Source organism: Marmota marmota, unplaced genomic scaffold (assembly GCF_001458135.2).
Source record: "Marmota marmota marmota unplaced genomic scaffold, marMar, whole genome shotgun sequence".
Classification (NCBI taxonomy): Eukaryota; Metazoa; Chordata; class Mammalia; order Rodentia; family Sciuridae; genus Marmota; species Marmota marmota.
In genome coordinates this window covers 15,570,732-15,598,477 of record NW_025999880.1, presented here as the reverse complement: position 1 = coordinate 15,598,477, position 27,746 = coordinate 15,570,732, and the positions used below count along the sequence as shown (strand labels likewise).

General features: G+C 37.4%; 1 protein-coding gene across 4 annotated transcripts in view; it reads right to left on the bottom strand.

The window, feature by feature from the left end:
- Brca1 (BRCA1 DNA repair associated) overlaps nt 1-27,746 on the bottom strand; it is a 66,790-nt gene that overhangs the window by 24,593 nt on the left and 14,451 nt on the right. Inside the window, exons 4-12 of one of the 4 annotated variants that reach the window (XM_048790680.1) lie at nt 21,886-21,963; nt 20,402-20,490; nt 19,607-19,746; nt 17,355-17,460; nt 16,080-16,125; nt 14,287-14,363; nt 10,342-13,770; nt 9,856-9,944; nt 3,873-4,044 (exon numbers count right to left, since the gene is read on the bottom strand). In XM_048790680.1, the coding sequence (XP_048646637.1) occupies nt 3,873-4,044; nt 9,856-9,944; nt 10,342-13,770; nt 14,287-14,363; nt 16,080-16,125; nt 17,355-17,460; nt 19,607-19,746; nt 20,402-20,490; nt 21,886-21,963 (4,226 nt within the window). The remainder of the gene's footprint in view (nt 1-3,872; nt 4,045-9,855; nt 9,945-10,341; nt 13,771-14,286; nt 14,364-16,079; nt 16,126-17,354; nt 17,461-19,606; nt 19,747-20,401; nt 20,491-21,885; nt 21,964-27,746) is intronic. The other 3 variants (XM_048790686.1, XM_048790692.1, XM_015495633.2) reach the window with 3 other exon arrangements.

Sequence of the window (27,746 nt, the reverse complement as noted above, 5' to 3'; positions counted from 1 at the left end):
AAGCTTAAGGCCAGCCTCAGCAGCTTAGAGAAGCCCTAACCAACTTAGTGAAACCCTGTCTCAAAATAAAAAAGGGCTGGGGAGATAGCTCAGTGGTACAGTGCCCCTGGATTCAATCCCCAGTTCAAAAAAAATAAAGTGTTTATCCTTTAAAAAGTCACTGATCATTGTAATTAATGTTGAGCTTTTAAATAGAAAAGCTAAAATTCATAAATAGAGGCAAAAAAATTTAAACAAAAGGTTTTATTAATTAAACTGCTTTTTTAAGACACTGCTAGGGGGGATAATCATTGATTTTTCTGAGTTAATCTTCAAATGCATTATTCATAGTTTCTTTTATGCTCATCTTTTCTGGAACCGTAAGTTTCTAGGAACACAAGAACTCTGCCTAAAGCCACCAGCTGCTGAAAATAAGTAGGTCCTAACCATAAACTAACCATAAATATAGGTGTCATTTATCTTTCCAATACAGATTGATAATTGATAAAGGAAATTGTGCAGCTTCTAAAGAATCAAACCATTGTGAAGGTGAAAAAGAAAGGGAAAAAAAGGAAAGGAAGGAAAGGGGAAGCTTCACATACAAACACAGCTACTAAAAAGCCATTTGGAACCAAGTGCAGTGGCATAAATCTGTAATCCAGGCAACAAAGGAGTCTGAGGTATGAGGATTGCAAGTTTGAGGCCAGCCTTAGACATTTAGTGGAATCCTGTCTCAAAAGAAATATAAAGGGATTTAGTTCAGTGTAGCATGTACCAGGTCCTGGGTTCAACCCACAGCATTGCCAAAAACAAAACAAAACAAAACAAATCACCAGAACATTTACCTTAAGCTAACCAGAGTCAGGAGTCAATAACTTAACAGTCTAAAAAACAAACAAACAAAAAGTTTTCAAAAGCAAAACTTTTCTGCTCTTCTTTTTCCTTAATTCTATTTCATTCTCTGAACAGTATGCCAAATCCACACCTTGTGATATCATGAACTATTTGTTGACTTTAAGAAAGTATAAATGTATGGATCCAGAGGTCAGGTTCCAGGATTGTGTAGAAATTTCAACCCCTTTTTTTGTGGTACTGGGGATTAAACCCAGGCACACTTTACCACTGAGCAACATCCCCAGTCCTGTTTTTATTTTGAGACAGCTGGCAAAGTTGTTAAGGGTTTCACTAAATTGCTGAAGGTCTTGCGGAGTTGCTGAGATTATAGGTATGTGCCAACATGCCTGGACCCTTTTAATTTTTTTTAAATTTAGAGACAGGGTCTTAGTAAGTTGTCAAGTAAGTTGAGATCCTTCTGTCTCAACCTCCTGAGCAGCTGGAATTATAGGCCTGGCTCTGAAACTCCCTTAAATCATTCTCTCATCTGGGATCTTAATATGTTACATTCTTTATGGGTAGGGAATTTGGGCTGGATCGAACATTTAATAAATTTATTGACTGTCCACTTTGTACTAAGCATTGTACAAGTAACATATTATTATTATTATTTTAAATATATTTTATTTTATGTGGTGCTGAGGATTGAACCCAGTGCCTCACGCATGCTAGGTGAGCGCTCTACCTCTGAGCCCCTACAAGTAACTTATTGAGAATAACTTTCTGATTTGAGATAGTGAGGCTCAGTAACTTACTGAGAGCTTGCCTAGCATGTGGGAGTTCAATCTGGGTTCAATTCTCAGCATCACATAAAAATAAATAAATAAATAAAATAAAGGTATCGTGTCCATCTACAACTAAAAATATTAAAAATAAATAGTAAAATAGAAAATATACAGCCCATAATGAAATTTGGCTTTAAAAAGTAACTAACCCATCCGGGCATGATGTTACATGCAAGTTCAAAGCCAGCCTCAGTAACTCAGTGAAACCCTGTCTCAAAATAAAAAGGGCAGGGGATGTGGCTCAGTGGTTAAGCACCCCTATGTTCAATCTCTGCTACCAACAAAACAAACTTTAAAAAAAAAAAAAAGTACCTAACCAATCCACCCAACTAGTTCAGAATTCTCAAGGAAGAAGCCTAGAAATTCTTTTTTAATTTTTCTTTTTGGTGCTAGGGATTGAACTCTGGGGTACTTAATCACTAAGCCACATCTCCAGCCCTTTTTAACTATTGTATTTAGACACAGAGTCTTACTAAGTTGCTTTGAACTCATATGATCCTCCTGTCTCTGCCTCCCAAGCCGCTGGGATTACAGGCGGGCACCACCATGCCTGGCTAAGAAGCCTAGAAATTCTTAACAGTTGCTTCCAGGAATGAAATATATTGTAGGACAGAAAAGCTCAGGCATATTTTTCACTGTAATGGGTCATATTCTCACAAATGTTAACATTTATGGTTTGAATGATAGGAAATCCAGGAAGGAAATAAAAGCACCTGGTAAAAAAATAGTACTCAAATATTATTGGGAATAACCCTTTGTAAACAGTCGGAAGATCTATGCTGAATAGGAGGACATTGATGTTAAAACCCTGGTTGGTTTATAATCTTTAAGACTATTGGGCCAGCATGATGGTACACGCCAACAATTGCAGCAACTTGGGAGGCTGAGGCAGTAGGATCGAAAGTTTGAGGCCAGCCTCAGCAACTCAGAAAGACCTTCAGCAACCTGCCAAGACCCTGTCTCAAAATAAAAAAATAAAAGGACTGAGGATGTGGCTCAGTGCTAAAGGGCCCTTGGGTTCCATCCCTAGTAATAACAACAAATAAACCAGATCTTGCTAGACATGGTGGCACACACTTATAATCCAAGTGACTCAGAGGCTGAGGCAGGAGGACTACATGTTCAGGGTTAGCCCGGACAATATAGTGAGACACTAGCTCAAAACAAAAAAATTAAAAAAATAAAAATAAAAAAGGCTGAGGAGTTAAGCTGAGGATGTAGTTCAACGGTGAGCACTTGTTTAGTATATATGAGACCCTGGGAAAAAGGAACAAAATAAAACAAACAAAAAAATTGTTGGGGATGTAGCTCAGTGGAAAACCTATTGATTCAATTCCTAGACACACACACGCGTGCGCGCACGCGTGCACACACACACACACACAGATAATAATCTACTACTTGACAAAAAATACAATGGGAATATAAGCTAATATTAGGGAGGAGCTAAAATTGGGTAAGGAATATGCAGGAACACTGCACTATTATTACAACTTTTCTGCAACTTATCCAAAATTATTTTAAAATAAAAAATCTACTTAAAAGTCATGAGTACAGCAGAAGGTAATCAAGTCTTTTTTCCCAGGTTAAGAAATTTGAGTTTCAGTTAGACCCACATCATCTTGAGGAAAAGGCTCACCCAACTAATTAAGAATTCTCAAGGAAGAAGCCTAGAAATTCTTTTTAAATTTTTCTTGATATTCTCTTTTAATTTTCATGAGTTGATAGCAAGGTGATACTCAAAACATTTTCCAGGGCTGGGGCTGTGGCTCAATAGCAAAGCTNACAAACAAAGATGTTGTGTCTGCTGAAAACTAAAAAAATAAATATTTAAAAAATTCTCTAAAAAAAAAAAGATACGGGCACTTAGGTGCTGGGTTTGTGGCTCAGTGGTAGAGCGCTTGCCTAGCATACCTGAGGCTCTGGGTTCAATCCTCAGCACCACATTAAAAATAAAATAAAGATATTGTGTCTACCTCAAATTAAAACTAAATAAGTAAGTAAATAATAATAATAATAAAAAAAAGATACTGGCACTTGGACTGGGGTTGTGGCTCAGCAGTAGAACGCTTGCCTAGCACGTGTGAGGCCCTGGGTTCTAACCTCAGCACCACATATAAATAAATAAAATAAAGGTATTGTGCCCAACTACAACTAAAAAATAAATAAAAAAAAAAAAAATAAAGATACTGGCACTTGGCTGATACTACAGACCTTCACCTGATAGGTTTTGTTCCAGATCTGGCAGGTCCTCAGGGGCACAAGAGTCAGCTACGAGGGAAGGGGAGTTGTCAGAAGACTGACTCCCATGCTGTTCTAGCACTGCTTCCAGTTGAGCCATTTCCTGTTGGAGCTTTATCAGGTTATCTTGCATGGTATCCCTCTGCTGCAAAAACAAGAAAGGACACCAAGAAAATTATACATTTTGAAAAACTTGCATAAAACAAAAATATGTCACACCAATTAATTTTAACATGGGAAGTGAAATCACCTAGTATGGAATTATGAGTTCAGGCTGAACACCTTTTATTTCAACCATATTCATGCAAATTAATGTCCTTGAAATTATTTCAAAATGGTGTTAGAAGGGGAAAAAAAACCCTCCAATTCTCACAAATAGACATGCTTTATTGTGATGTCTTTTTGCAGCTGTTTATCACTGGGGGAGTACAGCTCAATGGTAGAACATTTGTCTAGCCACGTGTGAGGCCCTGGATATAATCCCTAGCAACATAAAAAGCAAAAATATAAAATAAAATAAAGGTAGGAAGTGAAAAAATAATTCAGGTACTTAAGCACTATTGATATTTAAAATTAGCACAAATCTGATAACATTTCACACTGCTGTTTCTAAGTTTTGGTATTGTGAAATTCATAAGACTTTAAAATTAGTCCCCACAAAAATCTTGATTTTTTTAAAAAACTGATATAATGTTGAATATTTCTTATGGTATTTTAGAAAAATACTATCAATAATCCTGCCTACATTATTAGCTTATGAGACTCTTCCTTTTCTGGGATTCTTTTGACTTTTTAGTTTCTAATGAAAAGGTAAATTCTTTAATTTAGCTATTTGTTCAGTTCATTCAACAACTACCGAGCCAAGCCCTGTCCTAATTTTGGGGATGTGGCCCTCATGATTCTAAATTGGTACAGGATACCTGCAGTTCATTTTAGAATGTGCTGTTAGAAAAAAGCATCTAACAAAAAGAGCCCTAAGAAAGCCTGAAGGACAATTAACTGTTTTCAATTCAAGATAATGGATTCTCTTTGCTTATGAAGCTTCTGTTGTTTATTGCTCCATTTCAAGAAGCAATCTGTGAAGTCTAAGGTATTTGATAAGCAAAGAATTTAGGTACATAAGGAGTTTTCCAAAATATACATTTCTTCATCACTTTTTGAAAGAACATTGATGGTTGTTGGCAAGCTGGGGGAGTGTAAACACAGACTGTTCCACCCTCTGTTTCTTTCCTCTTCTTCTGATCCTTGAAAATGAGTTTGCCCTCTACTAAAAACAAGCCATCTTCTTTTTCCTGCTACACTGAGTTCATAGTTTTCAGGAGGTTTTTATGATAGAAAATGCATTTCCAGTTTCACAAAAGTTTCTACTGCTGTCCCGGAGACTGCTTTGTTGCCAACATCTGCAGCAACGCCATTGCCACCACGTGGTACTCCTGAGTACTTACATCACTGATCAAACCTGAGCCAAGGCCCTGCCTCAGTAAACCCAGAAAAAAACTGTACACAGATGCCTGACCAATGCTTCAGAAACTAATTAGTGAGCAGGGCTACAACCACCACATCTATCCTTTATGTGGCCATTAAATCAGAAAAAAAAAAACAGTAATGGGAAAATTAGAGTTAAATAACTTTCCTTTAGATTTTCTCAAACAAATTACTTATAACTTGGACAAATTCCCTTATAGGCAATTGGCTCAATACATTAGGGAGAACAAAACCAAACAGGTTACCAAGTCTTCTTGCTTCTAATTCTGAAATATCATCTTCTTTTTTTTTTTTTTTTAATATTTTTTAGTTGTTATATATTTATTTATATGTGGTGCTGAGAATCGAACCCAGTGCCTCACACATGCCTGGCAAGCGCACTACCGCTGAGCCCCAGCCCCAGCCCTGAAATATCTTCTTAAAGAGCTTCTTTTATCCCTATTCTATCCTACTTTTAATACAGCTACATTACTGCAGAAGTTCCCTGAAAGCTATGTACCTCATGCCTCTTTCTTCTATGAGGACCTTTTAGTGGTATATATACCACTGCTCAGATGATTAGTTAATACTTTCTGAACACTATATAATTGTTAGTCATTACTGCCCTCAGGGTAAAGTCCAAATTCCTAAGCACTGCATTGAAAAGGCCCTTCACACCCTGATTTTCTCTTCTTTCTCTCCAACATCTCCCATATGCCCATTTCTCAGTGACACAGGACAATTTTGTGTTTCCTGGGCATTTCATGCCTCTTGAACCTTTGCCTCAATTGCTGCCTCCTCTTTTTTTCCACTTGGAAAAATTCTTTTTTAAAATTTTTTATAGTGTAGATGGACAGAATGCCTTTACTTGTTTTTTTTTTTTTAATGTGGGGACAGAATGCCTTTATTTTATTTTATTTTTTTAATGTGGTGCTGAGGATGGAACCCAGTGCCTCACACATGCTAGGCAAGCGCTTTGCCACTGAGCTACGCCCTGGCCCTGGAAAAATTCTTCTTATCCTTCAAGGGCCAGCTCAAATGTCTCTCTTAGAAGTCCCCACCAATAATCTATCCATCATGAACAGAGGACCCCCTCATTATGTACTACTAATATTAGTATTTACAAGTGGGACATATGACCTCCTTGATGGAAAGAACTGCCCCTTGAACAGATACTATTGATACCAAATTAGACATTCTTTTTTTTTAAATAGTTATTTTTCAGTTGGACACAATACCTTTATTTTACTTATTTATTTCTATGTGGTGCTGAGGATCAAACCCAGGGCCTCGCACGTGCTAGGTGAGCACTATACCACTGAGCCACAACCCCAGCCCTAGACATTCTTTATCTTCTACATAATTCTTGGGCTCTGTATAAACCGGGGAATTTTTTTTTTTTTTTTTTTGTGTGTGTGTGTGTGTGTGTGTGGTACTGGGGATTGAATCCAGGGGCATTCTATCACTGAGGTACATCCCAGCCCTTTTTATTTTTTGAGACAGGGTCTTGCTAGGCTGCCCAGGCTGGCCTCAAACTGGTGATCCTCCTGCCTCAGCCTCTGAGTAGCTGGGGTTAAAGGCATGTGCCACCATACCTGGCCTACTTCAATCATTCTACCTGTCTGAGCAGATGTATGACAAAAAGAACTTTGTAAAATATATCCTGAACAAATAAACCTATCCCTGGGAATAATATCAAGGATATAAAAAAGCAAAGGAGTAGTTTATTTGAATCTCAGTTATAACACAAAATGGCTAAGGTATATGGAATAAAAAAATGGAACCTAAAACTTTAAAACACAAGGGAAACAATTAGTTGACAGGCATTACTGACAGAGCTCCAAATCCATATTCAGAAAGGATCTGAGGAATTACAAATAGATAAAATGTCACCTAAGTATTTTCATCAATTTAGTCACCCTAACAATCCTGTAGAACTGAATACTGGTGACAATTCAGGTATCAAACATGTAGTCATCCCAAAGGTTTCTTCCCTGATTCCAAGGGGCTTCAGGACTAGGGATTTACTCTTAACAGAGAATAGGCAGTAGGAGACATGTCCTTTCTATCTCTGCTCCTCACAACAATGCCAAGATTTGGAAGATTTTACAATTGGATGCTACCCAGTGTGGGCAAAGGTACAGGGAAACGGGAACCATCAAATACCACAGAGGCTGGAAAAAAGCACAGATTGATTTAATCTTTCTTTCTTTTTTTTGGGGGGCGGGTACTAGAGTTTGACCCAGGAGTGCTTAACCACTGCGCCACATCCCTACATACCCTTTTTTATTTGAGACAGGGTCTCACTAAGTTGCTTACGGCCTCACTAAATTGCTGAGGCTGGCTTTGAACTTGTGATCCTTCTGCCTCAGTCTCCCGAGCCACTGGGATTACAGGCATGTGCCATCTGTCTGGTTTGGTTTAATCCTTCTAAAGGTCAATTTAACAATATGTATCAAAGATTAAAAAAAAAAATTTCAGTTCCAGGAATTTATATAAAGGAAATCATCAGAGATGTGGACAAATATTTAACTATCAAGATGTCTACCATAGTATCATACATAACAGCAAACTGTGACTGTTACCCTGAAATCTTCAACATTTAACAATAGGTTGAATAAATCATAATACACCCAACAGAATAAAATGCTATATAATAATTAAAACTAAAGGCACTAAAGAATTTTAATGACATAATAAAAATTAAATTACAATGTAAGTATGTAGAGTATTAGTTATTTATTTATTCTGTAGTGGACATGATCTTTATTTTATTTATTTATTATGTGGTGCTAAGAATTGAACCCAGAGCCTCACACATGCTAGGCAAGTGCTTTGCCACTGAGCCACAATCCTAGCCCCTATCTAAATGATTTTTTTTAAAGATAAGGTGTATAGGAGCTGGGGGCATAGCTCAGTTGTAATGAGTGTGTTCAGCATACACAAGGACTGGGTTCAATCTCCAACACCAATAAATAAATAAATAATGATAAGGTATACATAAACACCCTATACACAAAGAAAGAAGACTCAGTGGATATAGACCAATGAGTTACTATAACCATCTCTGGATAGCTTATAAAATTTATCTAATTTACCATCTTTTTTTTTTTAAGTTGTAGATGGACACAATACATTTATTTATTTATTTTTATGCAGTGCTGAGGATCAAACCCAGTGCCTCACTAGGCAAGCACTTTACCACTGAGCCACAACCCCAGCCCCTAATTTACCATCTTAACCATTTTGAACAGTACAGTTCAGTGACATTAAGTATTTTCTCAATGTCTTATAACCATCACCACTATCTCCAAAACTTTATCATCATCATCATCCTCCCTAAATGAAACAGGTACCCATTAAACAAGGAACTCTCTACTCCCTCCTCCCCCAAATCTCTGATAACCATTATTCTATCTTCTGTTTCTATAAATTTGATTATTCTAAGTACCTTATATAAGGGGAAATTATGCAATATTTGTCCTTTGGAATATAACATTTTATTTAATGTTTTCAAGGTTCATCCATGGATGATTCTTGTTTATCTGTTGTAGTCCCCTAATTTTTTTTTCTTTTTCAAATTTTTTTTAGTTGTTATAGACCTTTATTTATGCCAAGTGTGGGTGGCTCACGCCTGTAATACCAGCAACTTAGAAGGATGAGGCAGGAGGATCACAAGTTCAAGGCCAGCCTCAGCAACTTCCTAAAACCCTATTTTAAAATAAAAAAATAGAAAGGCTGCAGATATAGCTCAGTGATAGAGAGCCCCTGGGTTCAATCCCCAGTACCACATATACTCTCAAAAAAAGTAACCAAATTATTGGCCTTATCTACTGGGTTCCAAATTATGCCCTTTTGTTATTATTATTAAAGATGATTTACGGGCACTACAGAAAACTCAACTAATAGATTTCACATAAAAGACATAAACATAAAAAAATTAGGCACAAAACAGTGAAATACTAGATAGTCTCTAATGGGAAGAGAGCCCTACAGGCTCCAATTAAGCACCAAGATTAATCACCTCTCTCTCTGGATACCAAAGTGCTTTTATATGTTTTGTAACAGGGCATATGGTTTTCAAGGTTCAGCTTATTTATTAAATTTAGTACTTAGTGTTCTGCAGAGAGCTAGATAGTATATGTATGTGTATGACATGAGTTCCACAAAGGTGTTTATAATCTGATTTGGGGAAACAAGGCATCATACTTAATTGTTATGCCATTAATTCACAGGAAGATATCAGCAGACTTAAGAATGTGGATACATACCACTAAATGCAGAGGATACCACATAAGTACCCATGTGCCTTTTTTTTTTTTTAAGAGAGAAAATTTTTTTTAATATATATTTTTTAGTTTTTGGTGGACACAACATCTTTATTTTTTTATTTTTATGTGGTGCTGAGGATTGAACCCAGCACCATGCGCATGCCAGGCAAGCATGCTACTGCTTGAGCCATATCCCCAGCCCCATCCCATGCCTTTTTTACCTGAGTGGTTAAAATATCACTCTGCGAGGACACCCCTGAGCAATCTTCAGAGAGGACTGTTTCACTTTCATAGCCAGATGCTGCTTCACCTTAAACGATAATAAAAACAGAGGTTCAGATGTAGGAAGACTATAAAAATTGCAACTTGCTTTAACTGTTTCTTCCCATTGGCAGGACTGGTTTCATCTTCATGTCACACAAAATGATTAACCTCCTTGCTACCAGGATTTCCTCTTACAACTCTTTAACAATAAAAACTGGAAGCAAGTCCACCAACAAATAGGATATTAAAGCTCATTCAATCAGGGAAGATGTGATAGCTGGGTGAAGGACTTCTGACTTAAGGAAAAGAATTTTAGAAGAAACATGTTTCAAGTTTAAGTAACTGTACTTGGAAATTCATAAAATGTGCTCCCCCAAAGGCATAAACATTTAGCTCATTTTATAAAACAGGCAGAGGCAAACACAAAAATCTGGTTCTAATACCTAAGTCTGAATCCACACTCTGCTCTTCTTGGTGATTATCTTCTTCTAGGCCAGTTTCCCTTTCTTCATCATTTGAAACCAATTTGTTGTCACTCAGCACAACTTCCTGGTTTTCAGACTGATGTTTCAGAGGATCAAACATCAAGAAGGGGTCCTGGGAGTTTGTATTTGTTGTCAAGTCTTCTAATACACTGCACTGGGAAGAAAACAAGCTACCAGAGTATTTCGCTTCCTCACTAAAGTGATGTTCCTGGGAGGCCTTTTCCAGTATCACCTCATTATTGCAGTTATTTACACCAGTCCTAAATGATACCAGGTTCTCCTCTGTTTTCTTAGACAGACAGTCTGTCACAACAGTGCTGTGTTTGGTAGACTGAGGTGTTTTGGTTACTTTACCAAATAGTAAGTGTTGGAAGGAGGGAAGTTCTTCATCCTCACTACAGGTGTTCTCTTCTGAGGACTCTAATTTCCTGGCCCCCTTTTGGTGACTCTGAGCCAAAGATGTATGGGCTAAAGGGCTTGGGCTCCTGCTAAATTCTCCCCTCTGGACATTCTTACTAAAAACAGCAGATTTTTCCTTAATGCCACCTTCAGTAAAGCTGGTATTTTCCTTTATTTCATCATCATCATCATCTAACAGGTCATCTGGAGTCTCAGAACAAACCTGAGTGACAGGACTAATTCTCATAGGTTGTTCTAAATTATCTGAAATTAGACATGGAGAGAAATCTGTATTAACAACTTGAACTACTTTATCTTCTCCTTGTCTTTTTATTTCAGGGTATTTACAATTAATTAGAGAAAGATTTTGTTTATAGGCTTCAGGTTGCATAAGACCTAATCTAAGCACAGCATTTAATTTGGGTCCTTTGTTTCTACCTAGTTCTGTTTGAATGTTTTCACCACTGGAACCTACTTCATTAATACTGGAGCCTACTTCATTAGTACTAGCGCCTACTTCATTAATACTGCCTGAGTTGGCTTCTTTAAAAGCACTTTCTCTAATGTTATTTTGGCTAATTGTGCTCACTGTACTTTGAATGATTCTCTTATATCCCACTACTTTTTCAGGTGACCTTGAATGTTTCTCAAACTTTTCCCCTAATAGGTTTTTCTTACATTTAGTGTTAACAGATGACCTGATGGGAGAAACTGATGGCATATGATATGGGTTTTGTAAAATTCCATGTTTATATGCAGTAATAAGTTTAGTTTCACTGCCTCTGAACGGAAATGAAGGACAAATTCTAGAGACTTCTGTAGTATTACATTTGGCATCATCACCTGGCTTATTTTTCTGACAAACCACAGGGAAGCCCATAGTGGCATTAATTGCCTGGACATGCGGAATTTTAGACTCTTTATTTCCCCAATTTTTGTCTTTTTGCTCACATTCAAGATTGACTTCTGTGCTTTGTTTCTGTAAGGTTTGAGAGGGAGCATAGACAGCTGCACATTCCTTTTCTTGATTTCCTGGATTTGAAAACAGAGCAAATGACTGACGCTTTGAAACTTGGAATGTATTCTCTAAATACTGAGTATCAAGTTCACTTTCTTCCATTTCTACATTTATCTCCTGAATGTGGTTAACATCGTGTCTCAATGAATTCTTGTAACCCCCTGTGTCATTTCTAGTATCTTTAGGATGACCATGGATAAATTCCTTGGGGTTTTCGATTGCCACATACTGAGTAACATGTTGATTTGATGCTATTCTTGCTTTTCCAGAAGTGTTAGCTTCCAGTAATGAGATACTGTCCTGAGTGCCATAATCAGTATCAGGTACCAATGAAATACTGGTACTTTCTGCAGATCTTTCAGTTTGCAAACCCCTTTCTCCACTTAGCACATCTTTGGGGTCTTTGGTATTATTAGACCTTTGAATTATTTCTATGTTCTCTTCTGTTCCTTCTTTCTGAAGGTTAGGATTGACAAATTCTTTAACTTTACTAGAACTTGAGCAGTTAGTAAAAAGACCAGATATGCCTGTTAACTTTGGTTCTGGGAAAACATCACTGGTATATCTCTTAATTATTTGTTCATTTGGCTGGTTACTCTTCTTGACTTCAGTTGCAGGTTCTGCATCTTCCATGAGTTGAAGCTTTTTGCCATGCCTGACTGGCATTTGGTTGGAATTTCCTGTCTTTATTTCTTCACTGCTAGTAAAACTATCAATTTGTAATTCAATGTGATGAGGTGGACTTGTATTTCTATTTACTGCTAGTTCAAGCGCATGAATATGCTTAGTAGAGGACTTCCTCCTCAGCCTATTTTTCGTAGGTGCTTTTGAATTGTGGATATTTAATTCTAGTTCCATATTGCTTATACTGCTGCTTATAGGTTCAGCTTTAGTTCTGAAAGCAGACTCTTTTTCCAATGATTCTACTGGGTTAGCATTTTTCTCTTTCTGAACAAAATCAACTTTTGTTTCATTCTCTTGGACACTATTAGTAATATTCATTACTTGATCATTCTGTTCCATTTGGTCAGTTCCCTGATTTATTTTTTCAGGGGTCTTTTGAACAACTGCCAAACCTGCTTTCTTGATAAAATCCTCAGGATGAAGGCATGATGTAGTTCTCCTTTTACGCTTTAATTTATTTGTGAGGGGACGCTCTTGTGTTATTTGTGGTTCTGTGGCAAATGCTCCTATAATTAGATTTTCAGTTACATGGCTCAAGTTAGGGAGGCTCGCCTTCCTCTGATAGGTTTTCCCAAATATTTTATCTTCAATATTACTCTCAACTGCTTTGGAGCAGATTCTTTCACGTTTAAAAATTAAAGCATTATGCGGGTCAGTGGCCAACAAGTCTATTTTCTCTGAAGAACCAGAAAATCCATCTACTTCATTTGGAATTTCTAATACACCAGCTACTTTAGCATTTGACTCAGAACCCCCATCATGTGAGTCGTCAGAAGTTAACATTTCGTCACTTCTGGAAAACCACTCATTAACTTTCTGAATGCTGCTATTTAGTGTTATCCAAGGAACATCTTGGGTATCTCTAGAATTCTCAGAGCATGGAGGTTTCTGCTTACTTGGTTCTTTTTTCTCATATAGGGGATCAACATTCAGATCTACCTTTTTCTCTGTGCTGAGAGTTTGCCTATCGTTACAGGTTTCCTTACTTTTAGCCCATCTGCTCTGTTGGCTCCTTGCTAAACCAGGCTGCTTGCTTTTATTACAGAATTCAGCCTTTTCTACATTCATTCTGTCTTTAGTGAGTAATAAACTGCCGTTCTCATGCTGTAATGAGCTGGCACGAGTATTTGTGCCACATGGCTCCACATGCAAGTTTGAAACAGAAATACCCTGATACTTTTCTGGATGCCTCTCAGTTGCATGCTTCTCAATGATGTTCAAATCTTTATTACTGGATTGATGATGTTCAATATTTGCTATGTCCTTCTCAGAAAACTCACAAGCAGCTGAAAATATATAAAAATAACAAGATGCTTAAAAACTGAATTATTATAAATAAATACATAATTAATACAACTTGGAAGTGGAAATCAAGCAACTAGTTTTAGAGCAACTAATATCATAAACTACCAAATATACTGAAGATGTAACTCATGCTCTTTCAAATAATTTCTATTTGACTAAATTCTCATTATTCTCCTCAAGCCAATTAAAAAGTCAATTTCAGAATGTTCCCTATGCATAAACCACATCTCCTATCCCCCAACTTCTAACAGTGAATTAAATGCAGTCTGTTTGGTCATCAGACACACATTATTCTATTCTATCTACACACTCATATTCCATACACTTAGAAAGAAGTTGGAAAAAACTGAAATACAAATATGTCTATTAAAAGTAAAAGGCAGGGCTGGGGTTGTGGCTCAGTGGTAGAGTCCTCGCCTAGCATGCATGATGCCTGGGTTCTCTATCTACAGTTATCTATCTTCTTTGTCTATTAAGTTGGGAAGACTTGCCATTACCCTTATTTGCAGAATCCACACTGGTTTCAGCCCTGGCTCCTTGAGTGGTGGTTTGCAACAATTCCTGGTCTCTCACACTATAAGGAAAACACAGAAGCCTTAATTAGAATCATTAGTTATATGTTCATAGAACTGTCAAATGAGCAAGATCAAATATTTTAACTTCTCTAGGTAGGGCTGTAGTTGCTGACCAATTTGACTCATTTTGTGATTCCTGGTCTTTCCTTTAAGTAACCTCTAATCAAAATGAAATGGTTAGACTGAGAACATCCAGTCACAAAAGTTAAGCTGCAAGACAGAACATTGCTTTATAAAGATGCAAATGAGAGCCCCAATTTACATGACTGCTAAAAGATAGTTTTTAAAAAATGCTTAGTTGGGCATGGTGGCCCACACCTGTAAGCCCAGAGGCTCAGGAGGCTGAGGCAGGAGGATCACAAGTTCAAAGCCAGCCTCAGCAATGCAGTGAAGCCCTAAGCAATGTAGTGAGACTCCGTCTTATGTAGCTCAGTAATAAAGTGGTTAAGGACTGCTGGGTTCAATCCTTAGTAACCATTTCTCCACCCCCACCCCACCCCCCCCACACACACCAAAAAAAAAAGAAAGAAAGAAAGAAAAAAAGTAGAAAGGACTGATTGGGTTACAGCTCAGTGGTTAAGCACCTCTAGGTTCAACCCCAGTTCCCCAAAATAAAAGAATATTTTAGCTGGGCACAGTGACACATGCCTATAATCTCAGAGTCTTGGAAAGCTAAGGCAAGAGGACTGCAAATTCAAGACCAGCCTTAGCAATTTAATAAGACTGTCTCAAAATTAAAAGTAAAAAAGCACTGGAGGTGTAGCTCAGTGGTACAGAGCCTCTGTTTCAATCCTCTTGTATTGAAAGAAAAAAAAAGGGACACACAAAAAAACTCTTTTTACAGGGGATTGAACTCAGGCACTTAATCACTGAGCCACATCCTTAGTCCTTTTATTTTGACAGGGTCTCACTAAGTTGCTTATTAGGGCCTTGCTAAATTGCTAAATTGCTGAGGCTAGCCTTGAATTTGCAATCCTCCTGCCTCAGCCTCCTGAGACACTGGGATTACAGACATGTGCTACCACACCCAGCTAAAAAAGTGTATATTAATGAGAAGGTAGGAGCAAAAAACAACAAAGGAAGCACTAGAAGAGCAGGCATTCCAATGAAATGCAAAAACTACTACTTTGCTTCATTGCTTTCTTTGCTTCTTTTCTGGCCAAGAAAAATGTCCTTTTAATTTCAAGATTAGGAAAAAGTAATTTTTAAACAAAAACTGATTGCTAATGACATCACCATAATTCAGATCACTTATCTTAATCAGGGTCAAGCAATAATTCTTAAGGAAAGCATTCTTGCAGGTAACCCAACTGGGGGTCCCTTATAGATTATTATGTTACTTATATAGATAAAGTTTGGGAATAGGTGAAATGAAAGAACTGAGGAAAGAAAGAAAACTACAAATAAAATCCTCTAATAATTCCATTAGCAATTACCATTGGGTCAATACTACATATGAGAAAATCAGCTAGAAAATAACCATCTGCTAAAAGCAAGTTTGTATAGAGTTTCACTGTTATCTTAAGGTCCTTTGGATAAAGGAAACAAACAAAAACAGTATTTCCTCAGATATAAAATGAGGGGAGATAAGATAAGATGATCTCTAAAGTTTCTTCCAAGGACTTCACTCAAATCTAGGAAAATACTAATCCTAAATGTTAAACATGAAAAAAAAAAAAACCCAGCTTCATAGACAAAGGCTCTTTTTGACTCACCTGCAATAATTTGCCTTATTAACTGTATCTTCAGAAGAATCAGATCCTAAAAATATCCATCAAACCCCCCCCCCAAAATCAGTCAGTTTTTGTTTATTAGAAGGGTTAAATTTGAAAAATATACTTGTTGCAAAGTAGATATTCATTCACTTAGAAACATTTACTGAACATCTATATTACATGGCAAGCAAGACAGATTAGTCATGCAACACAGAGAAGTAGAAAGTACAGGCTCTGAAGCTTATTTCTGAAGCTTATTTAAAAAATGGATCTGCCACTTACTAGCTTTACTAACTTAGCAATATTTAACTTCTGTGACTAATTTCTTTTTTTTTTTTTTTTTAATTTTATTTTTTTTTTTTTAGTTTTTCGGCGGACACAACATCTTTGTTTGTATGTGGTGCTGAGGATCGAACCCGGGCCGCACGCATGCCAGGCGAGCGCGCTACCGCTTGAGCCACATCCCCAGCCTGTGACTAATTTCTTCATCTGTAAAATAAGTATACATATTTACAACCTCAGAAGTTTGACATGCATTTTTAAATGAGTTATAAAAGAAAAACCAACAGTGCCAGGGATACAAGTAAGTGGTCCTAAATATTAAATACTATAATTATTTTTGAGACATATACCTATTGCTCATGAATTTATTATCTTATGGGTGGGAGACATATGGGTAATTTCAGTGAAATCCAATAAGTGTTAAGGAAACACATGGCAGTCTTTAAAAGTTCAAAAGAGGACCGCCTTTCCCAATTCTAAGAAAGAAGGCAATTAGACTTTTTTGAACTCTTAGTTTATTATTTTTTTTAATATTTATTTTTTTGGTGTAGATGGACACAACACAATGCCTTTATTTTTTTATGTGGTGCTGAAGATCGAACCTGGGTCCCGTCTGTGCTAGGCGAGCACTCTACTGCTGAGCCACAATCCCAGCCCCAGGTTAGTTTTTAAATGTACAAATTATTTTGGATCCCTTTAAATGATATAGAAACCCATCATGTTCTTTCTTACTGCTATTTTCCATTTTTCCAAAATTGATTCATACTAGCTTATAACCATTCTTTTGCTCCCTTTATAAAGTAAGACTCTTTGAGGTGTAAACTGCATCTTTTACATTATTTATAACTCACCATGGGGCCCATAAAATTATTTTATTTTCACTTCCAAAAGTTCCCTGTCACATGTATAAATTATGACTAAGGTTTTTGGTAAAACAGTAAGACAAGCAATCTAGCAACTATTATTCTACACTTAAGAAATCTGAGACCTTACCTAATTCAATGTAGACAGATTTATTTTGAGGTTGTATCTGCTGCTTTGTCCTCAGAGATTTCATGATTCCAAGGTTAGAGAGTTGGACACTAAGACTGGTTTCCTGCTAAGCAGTACAGTAAAGAATGGTCAACAAATCGATGGCCAGTTCAGTGCTTTTTTCCTAAAGAGAAACTTGAGACCATGGGCAAAACAAATCCACCACAATCAGATAAATAAAATTTATGATACCTGGGAAAAAACCTGACAAACTACTCACTAAAATGTCAGGGTTATTTGTGAGTTGAGTATTTTTCCTCTCTTTCTATTGTTTAAAAATTTTCCAAACCGATTATGTACCATTCTATACATTTCTAATTATTTATTCATTCATTCATTCATTTATTAGTTGTAGATGGACACAATACCTTTATTTATTTTTATGTGATGCTGAGGATTGAACCCAGTGCCCCATACATGCAAGGCATGCGCTCTACCAATGAGCCACAACCCCAGTCCCATTATGTACATTCTTAAAGTATTAAAATAGTATATTTTGCTGGGTACAGTGGCACATACCTGTCATCCCAGTGGCTCAATATATATTTATATATATATATATATATATATATATATTTTTTTTTTTTTTAAGCTAATAGTTGATATATACTTATGACCACATCTGATGAAAGGGTTAGCAACTAAGATAAATTTTAAAAAGAGAGAAATGATGATAATAAAACCCCAGTATACCTAAGAACAAATTTAGTAACACAATATTTAAAAGTCCCAACATTGCTTTTTTGAACTGAGGATTGAACCCAGGGGTGCTTCACACTGAGCTACATACCCAGTTCTTTTTATTTTTTATTTTGAGATGGGGTCTATGCTAAGTTGCCTAGGCTGGCCTTGAACTTGTCATCTTTTTCCCCAAGTCAATGGGATTATAGGTGTCTGCCACTGAGCACCATCCAACATTACTTTTTTTGGGGGGGAGGGCAGGTTACTGGGGATAGAACCCGGGGCACATAACTATTGAGCCACATCCCCAGAACTTCTAAAAACTTTTTTATTTCAAGACAGGGTTTTACTAAGTTGCTCAGGACCTTGCTAAATTGCTGAGGAACTTGTAATCCTCCTGCCTCAGCCTCCCAAATTGCTCAGATTACATGTATGCACCATGGCACCTGGCCCAACATCGCTTTGAATGAAGATTTTTCTGCTTCCTATTTTGCCCTTCTACAGAAAAACAAATGTTAATACCATAAGACCTGTTATTTTTAAGATATCCATTATGCATTCACATATTAGTTAACATCAGAGCAAATAACTGCAGTTTCTTTGATTACACATTTTAATTGAAGTTTGTTTTGGCTTTTTGATACTGGCAATTGAATCCAGGGGCATTCTACTACTGAGCTATTTTCCCAGCCCCCTTTTTTGGTGACATGGGGATTGAACCCAGGACCTCACACATGCTAGGCAAGCACTCTGCTACTGAGCTACATTCCTAGCAACTCCAACCCATTTAAAAAGTTTCTGAGATAGGGTCTTGCTTGGTTGTCCAGCTGGACCTCAAACTTGAGATTCTTTGCCTTAGCATCCCAAGTAGCTGGGAATAGCCATGCCTGGCTTAAAGCACTTTTCAAATGCTTAAAAAGATCAGGGACTTTGTGGCTATTATTTTTTAATATTTATTATTTTTTTAGTTGTAGTTGGACACAATACCTTTATTTTAATGAGGTGCTGAGGATCAAACCCAGGGTCTTGTACATGCTAGGCAAGTGCTCTACCACTGAGCCACAAACACAGCCCCTTGAAGCTATTTTTGACATGCATCAGAGCTGATAAAGCTCCAAAGTAGGGTCAGTTCCTAAAATGTCTCTCTCGACATACCAGTCACCCTGACTTTTCCAAATTCCTTGAACTCTTATTGATTAGAACACTTGTCCAACCACTTAATTTACCACGTTCCTTTTTTTTCCCCCAGTACTAGGGACTGAACTCAGGAGCACTCTCCCACTGAGCTATATCCCCAAATCCTTTTTTATTTTGAGACAGGGTCTCACTGAATTGCCAAGACTGGCTTCCAACTTGTGATCTTCCTGCCTCGGCCTCTCGAGTAGCTATAATTACAGGTTATGTGCCATCATGCCCAGCCCATTTTCCTTTCTTTACTGATACTTCATATAATGCCACAAACATTTAGCTCATTCGCTAATTCACAATATTTAATGAAGAAATGTTACCAGAATAAACGAAAATGGCTTTACCAAGGTAGGATTTTCAGGTTCACTTTCTCGAAGTCTTTTGGCACGGTTTCGGTAGCCCATACTTTGGATGATAGAAATCTCTTCCTTTAAATGTTCAGGAGAGTTATTTTCCTTTTTTGGAAAGTTATAACTGTTGGCAACTATAAATTATAAGGGAACACATTATTTTCTTATTTTTGGAATGCTGGAAATCAAACCCAGGCTTCATGCGTGTTAAGAAAGTACTCTACCACTGAGCTATATCCCTAGCCTGGAACACATTATTTTTTCAGTTAGAAAAAAATACATTAATTTTCATTAAAGAAACCAAGAAATATCCTGCGTGTGCTTTGTTGTGTTAAGGTAATGCATTAAGTTTACCTTAATTTTCTAAAAAATCAACTTTGGAAATTCTACTCCTAAAAAACAAACACATACAAACGGTCAAAGTTATTTCTGTTTCTTCTTGTCCACCTAAAACTAACAAATTTGCCTATTAATATCATATTTCACTGACTATGAGATAGCAATGCTGTAAGCTAAACCATTATTTTATGGGTCACTAAAAAAACATTAAACAATAACACACCATTGATACTAAAATATTACCAATTTCAGAGATGTTAAGATGTGCATATCAGGATTAATAAAATAAGGTCTGAGATTAATAGGAGTGATTTAAAATATAGATTCACAGATACAGAGCTAAAATTAACCTAGACCAAGGAGGTCTTATCATCTATTCACAGAAAATAATTATTCAGACTTCCTAAGAATTTAAGGACAGTACTGCCTCTGGGGCTATGCAATACTTACACTGTAACCCTGTGTCAAGCTCAAAAGCATGAATCATTTTCAATAGCTCTTCAACAAGTTGACTAAATCTTGTACTTTCTTGTAGGCTTCTGAAATTAAATTGTTTGAGAGGCACACTTAGCAAGTGATTATCAACTTATTTTATGTGGTGCTAAGGATCAAACCCAGTGCCTCACACAAGCCAGCCAAGTGCTCTGCCACTGAACACACCCCAGCCCTGATTATCAATTTTTTAAGGACATTAAATAAGGAAAGAAATATAAACAAATAAATATAAGATTATAACTGTTTTCTACTACAGCTATGGTAGAAAACCGTATTTAAAAACTAGAGCTATTAGTGACATTGCACTATAATTAACATATCATTGACATCAGAATATATTGTGTGGCAGTGTTAATATTTTTTTCTTTTTGGTACCGAGGACTGAACACAGGAGTACTTCATTACTGAGCCACATCCTAAGCCCTTTTTTTTTTTTTTTTTTTGAGACAGGGTCTTGCTAAATTGCTTAGGGTCTCACCAAGTTGCTGAGGCTAGCTTTGAACTCCTGATCCTGCTGCTTCAGACTCCAAAGTTGTTGGGATTACAGACATGTGCCACCACACCCAGCCAATTATTTCATTAAAAAATATATATATTTTTTTAGTTGCAGGTAGACACAATACCTTCGTTTTATTTTTATGTGGTGCTGAGGATCAAACCCAGTGCCTCATGCATGCCAGGCGAGCACTCTACCACTCAGCCCCAGCCCCTCATTCATTCTTTTATTTTTAGTTGTAGATGGACACAATGCCTTGGTTTTATTTGTATGTGGTGCTGAGGATCGAACCCAGTGCCTTCCACATGCGAGGCGAGCGCTCTACCACTGAGCTACAACCCTAGCCCTCATTCATTCTTTTAAATATTTGAGCACCTACAACATTCCAGACATTGGAGAGACATTATGGATCAAGATAGACAAAGTCACTGTCTTAACAGAACTTCTACTATGGCAAGAAAGATATATAAATAAATACATGTGTATATAAATACATGTGTACAGGTAAATAATTAGGTAGAAATAAATGAAATGAAGAAAAATAAAAGCAGGATTAGTGGATAATTGGGGCAGGATTGTGCTGCTGTACTTTAGATAAGAATGCAAGTCCTTGCATTATTCAGAAACACTAGAAAAAGGCAATAAGTTGTCTACAGCATTACCATTGCCTGATCTCCTCTGATGTTGGAAGATTATCAGGATTGGGCCTGGTTGGTATTTGGATGGGAAAATAAAGGCATCAGTTCGCTCTGTAAGGCAGATGTCCCATAAAACTTTCAGGAAAATAACCTTAGAAATAATTTACTCTGTCTGCTAAACACACTTTTATACATTTTTCTACTGATGAATAGTTTTTTAGGAACACTAGCTATGCTATCAAAGAATCTTTACGTTTTCCTGCCATTGTTGCTTCCAACCTCCCACCATTATACAAATTATATACCTTTTGGTTATATCATTCTTACACAAAGGACACTGCGAAGGCCCTTTCTTCTGGTTGAGAAGTTTCAGCATACAAAATCTATAAATTATAAAGAAAGAAAAGAACAATTCAAATTGCTTTCTTTTGTGGAGAGAACATTCAAAAGGCAAACAGCCATGAAAAGATAATCTCATAACTGCCCTGAAGAATCATTTAAAAAGTAATGACAGGTGAATTACAACCAATGGTTATCTCTAAGTTTTTTAGATGCTGCATAAGCAGGAAACCAAACTATGTAAGAAATGATCTATGAAAACTGAACTTACCTGCATATAGCTTAAGGTTATGATCAAATAAAACTTATTAAAAAGTTAATATGGAATATTTAATGATATATTCATAATTATTTCATATTGCATAATCAGACATAAATGGTAAGTAGTTCATGTAAAATGATTATAATTCATTAAAGAATTCAGCACCTGGGGCTGGGGATGTAGCTCAGTGGTAATGGCAACTAAGCTATATCCTTAGCCCACATGTATTGGCTTCTCTCTCTTTTTTTAAACGGGTTACATTCACTTTATTTTTCTTGTATTAAAAACCTTATATTGTAGCCACAGCTGGAGTCTGGATCCTCTGTACCCACTCTGGTGCAGGTTTTAAAAACCACCAGGCACGATGGAAGATGCCTGTAATCCCAGCAGTTCGGGAGGTTGAAGCAGGAGGATAACAAATTCAAAGCCAGCCTCAGCAAAAGTAAGATACAAAGCAACTCAATGAGACCCTGTCTCTAAACAGGGCTGGGGATTTGGCTCAGTGGCCAAGTGCCCCTGAGTTCAATCCCTGGGTACCCCCGCCCCCGCAAAAAAACCCACACTGGTGTGGGTTTTACAAGATGGTTGGTGAATTCTTGATAGGGACACTTGGTGAACACAGACTCTTTTCCAGGGTTAGGGTCAGGGAGATGTATGTCCTGGATATGTGTATTGCCCTCTCTTAATCCACACAATAACCCTAAAAAATTATCTCCATTTAGGGGTTGGGGTTGTGGCTTATCGGTAGAGCGCTCGCCCGCCTCGTATGTGCGAGACCCTGGGTTCGATCCTCAGCACCACATACAAAAATAAACAAGTGAAATAAAGGTGTTGTGTCCAACTACAACTAAAAAAATAAATATTAAAAAAAAAAAAAGAGGGGCTGGGGATGTGGCTCAAAAGGTATCGCGTTTGCCTAGCATGCATGAGGCACTGGGTTCGATTCTCAGCACCACATAAAAATAAAATAAAGGTATTGTGTCCACCTAAAACTAAAAAATAAATATTAAAAAAAACCCAGTAACATTGCTATGAATATTCAGAAAAAATTACCTCCATTTAAAATAGAGACTTTTCCCAAATCACAGTAATCAAGTGGTGAAGGTGATACTGGATCTAGTACTGAACTGCAACAGGCCCGAGGTCTTTCTCGTGGTCTTTCTGAGTCAGTGAATGTATAGAGATCTGATGAAGACTTTGTCCTTCTATACCTACAGAAATGCTTCAACTACCATATTGTACTCAATAATGATTCTGTAGTTTTGGGGATGAAGATGTCAAAAAGCTACCCAGGGCCAGGTGCGGTGGTGCTGTATTCCCAGTGGCTCGAGAGGCTGAGATAGGAGGATCATGAGTTTAAAGCCAGACTCAGCATTGGTGAGGTGCTAAGTAACTCACTGAGTCCGTGTCTCTAAATAAGATACAAAATAGGTGGGGCTGGGATTGTGGCTCAGTGGTAGAGTGCTCGCCTAGCATGGGCGGGACCTGGGTTCGATTCTCAGCACCACATAAAAATAAAGGCATTGTGTTGTGTCCATCTACACCTAAAAAGAAAAAAATAATAAATAAATAAATAAATAAATAAATAAAAAATACAAAATAGGGCTGGGAATGTGGCTTAGTGGTTGAGTGCCCCTGAGTTCAATCCCCAATAGCAAAATAAACAAACAAAAGCTACCTGGAGCCAGGAACAGGGGCACACACCTGTAATCCCAGCAACTCAGAGGCTGAGGCAGGGGGATTGCAAGTTCAAGGCCAGACTCTGCAATTTAGTGCATCCCTGTCTTAAGATAAAAAAATAAAAAGGGGTGGGGATGTAGCGTGGTGGTAAAGCACCACTGAATTCAATCCCCAGTAGCAACAAAAACAAACAAAAAGACACCAAAAATAAAAAAAAAAAAAAACCCAAGAATTGCATATAAGTACTCTTTAAAGACACAGGATAGAGCCTACCACTCCTGTAAAGATGCAAATACTACCTGCACTCAGGTATAATGTGGGTCATGGAGGCAGTGATGTATTATCTTGACAATGGTACAATCAAACAATTCATAGTAGAGGTAAGAAGGAAATTCTATGATCAGTGCTGAGAATATAGTGACAAGTTATATAATGACAAGCTATATAGACTTACAGCCTATAGAATTACATAAACAATGCAAGGGAACTAGGTATGTGAAAATCAACCAAGAAGGGATTCTAATCTATCATTATGTTAGGAAAAGAGCACATAAATTAAACTCAAAAGAGAAAATGAATTGTATATGACATGAAAAGACTAAGCTAAGGAAAATATTGACAGATCAACAGAACATTGGCATACCCTTCAGGACTCAGAAAAAGAATTCATTAAATTCTGTTTTAGAGGGGCTGGGGATGTGGCTCAAGCGGTAGCGTGCTCGCCTGGCATGCACACGGCCCTGGGTTCAATCCTCAGCACCACGTACAAATAAAGATGTTGTGTGTAGGGCTGGGGATGTGGCTCAAGTGGTAGCACGCTCGCCTGGCATGCGTGAGGCCTGGGTTCGATCCTCAGCACCACATACAAAACAACGATGTTGTGTCTGCCGAAAAACTAAAAAAATAAATAAATAAATAAAAAGAAAATATTAAATCTTTAAAAAAAAAAAAAAGATGTTGTGTCCACCAAAAACTAAAAAATAAATATTTTTAAAAATTCTCTCTCTCTCTCTCTCTTAAAAAAAAAATCTGTTTTAGAGCTCTGGGGAGTCTACATGATGCACCAATTAAAGAAAAACATACATATATAAGTTTTAAATAAGGTTCTCAGTGAAAAGGTCTGAGGCAAGTTTTGGCCTTTTTTGTTTGCTAAAGCCCAAAGGTTAAACAAATAGTAATGCATTTTTTAAAAATATTTATTTTTAGTTACAGGTGGACTTTATTTTTTATTTTATGTGGTGCTAAGGATCAAACCCAGTTCCTCACGCATGCCAGGCAAGTGCTCCACCTCCAAGCCACAACCCCAGCCCGACAATGCATTTTTTAAGCAAATGCAAATTTTCTGAAAGGTGATTTCAGCAGATAGAAAACAGCAAATCACAGTGCCACAAACCAATTCTGGAGATTTTTCAGAGTACTCAGTTTGGGGCACATCTATACTCCAAGCAGTTTAACAATGTTGAAGAAACTTATCTAATTTATTAATGCTTGTCCAAGTCTATTCTGGCAGAGAACACTAAATTCATCTTAAATTGGCAAAATAATGACAGGTTGATTTCTGGCTACCTTTGTTTATCTTGGGTACTCAGGATTCCTACTCTCCTAACTGCCTTGTCAACAGAGATAAGATTGTGGACCAATATATCCTCTAAGAAGGAAAATACATATCCTGAGATATCCTGTGACTGGTTCCACCAAATCTTGTCCATTTCAACAATAAGACTTTGTTGTCCGTCCGTCCGTCCTTCCGTCCTTCCTTCCTTCCTTCCTCCCTTCCTCCCTTCCCCTCCTTTTTTGTACTGAGCTTTACCCCAGTCCTTTTTTATCTTAAGACAGGGTCTTCGGTAATTATTACCCGATGTACATGCATGATTGTACAAATGGTGTGAGTCTGCATCATGTACAACCAGAGAAATGAAAACTGCTCCATTTATGTACAATGAGTCAAAATGCATTTTGCTGTCATGTAAAACTAATTGGAACAAATTTAAAAAATCTAATTTCTTTTAAAAAAAGTTACTTTAAAACCTAAAAAAAAAAAAGACACGGTCATACTTAAATTGCTCAGAGCCTTGCTCAACTGCAGAGGATGTCTTGAACTTTTGATCTTTTTATCTCAGCCTCCTGAGTTGTTGGGATTACAGGCATACATACTCTACTTGGCAAAGCTTTGTTTTCTCGAGCAAACCTACTGTCTGTACTTTAGTTCTAACAATTACATCTGTCTTGAGCTCTTCATTTGGAAGATTCAGCCTAGATTTCCTGCTTGGTATCCTAGTTCCATGGGTCAAGGCTTTTTGTCTCCTAGGGACAAGAATTTTACCCTTAACCCTCACCCTCCTGTGGCTTGATCCCTGCTTCTGAATTTCTTCTCATTTCTGCTGCTAGATTCCTGAGAGACTGTTCAATATACATTGCTAGATAAGCCATCTCTTGCCTATTTCTGGATCTCTCTGATACACCAAACCCATTACTAGACACAATAATTGTCTGAAATCATGATTTAATAATCTGGGTATTAAACCTGCCTAACACTGACTAACTTACCACTTAACTGGATTTCCACAGTTGGTCACTTCATGACATACCTTATCTGGTCTATCTGGTCTTTAGAACTCAACCACCCTTAGTCTATTTCATCTTATTATACACCAAAAAATGTACAAGAAGGTCTCATCATTCCAGAGCACTGCTTCTCAAACTTTAATGTACATTAGAAACCAGAGTAGCCTGGGCAACATTGTAACCTTGTCGGAGGGAAAAAAAATTCTCCTGGGGCATCTTGTTAAAATGAAGATTCTGCTCAGCATGATGGCGAATGCCTGTAATCCCAGCAGCTCACGAGGCTAAGGCAGGAGGATCATGAGTTCAAAGTCAGCCTCAACAACTTAGCAAGGCCCTAAGCAATTCATAGAGACCCTGTCTCTAAATAAAATATAAAAAAGGGCTAGGGATATGGCTCAGTGACTAAGCACCACTGGTTCAAACGCTGGTACCAAAAAAAAAAAAAAGAAGAAGAAGATTCTGATTCAGTAGGTTTAGGGCAGGGATAAGATTCTAGCAGGCTTTTAAGTGATGCTATTGCTGTTGACACATAAGCTTTACTTTGAGTAGTAAGTTCCTAGAGGTGCACTGTTCAATATAGCACCACTACATATACAGCTACTGAGCACTTACAGTGTCACTAGTCTCAACTTAGGTGTATTCAAACAATGTAAAAAGGCAGGTTTAGTACAAGAAAAAAAAAAAAAAAAAGAATGTCAAATATCTCATTAGTATATATAAATATATTTTGTGGTACTGGGAATTGAACCTCACTGTACTCTTACCACTAAGCTATATCCCCAGGCCTTTTCATTTTTTATTTGGAGACATGTCTAAGTTGCTGAGGCCAGACTGTGGGTGTAGCTCAGTGGTAGAGCACCATGGTAGTGTTTACCATGTGCAAGGTTCTGGTTTCAATGCAGTATCACAAACAAAACAAACAAACAAACAACAACAAAAATCCCCTAGGGTTTAGCCGAGGTGATACATGCCTCTAATCCCAGCAGCTCGGGAGGCTGAGACAGGAGGATCATGGGTTCAAAGTCAGCCTTAGCAATAGCAAGGCACTAAGCAACTCAGTGAGACCCTGTCTCTAAATAAAATACAAAATAGGGTTGGGGATGTGGCTCAGTGGTTGAGTGTCCCGAGTTCAATCCCCAGTACCAAAAAAAAAACCCCAAAAAACCCCAAAAACAGAAAACTCAGGGTTTAAGTTGCTGAGGCTGGTCTTAAACTTGCATTTCTTTTGCCTCAGCCTTCCAAATCACTGGGATTACAGGCATGTAATTCAATTGGCACCACTCCTTGTTTCATTAATATTCTTTACATTGATTATAATTT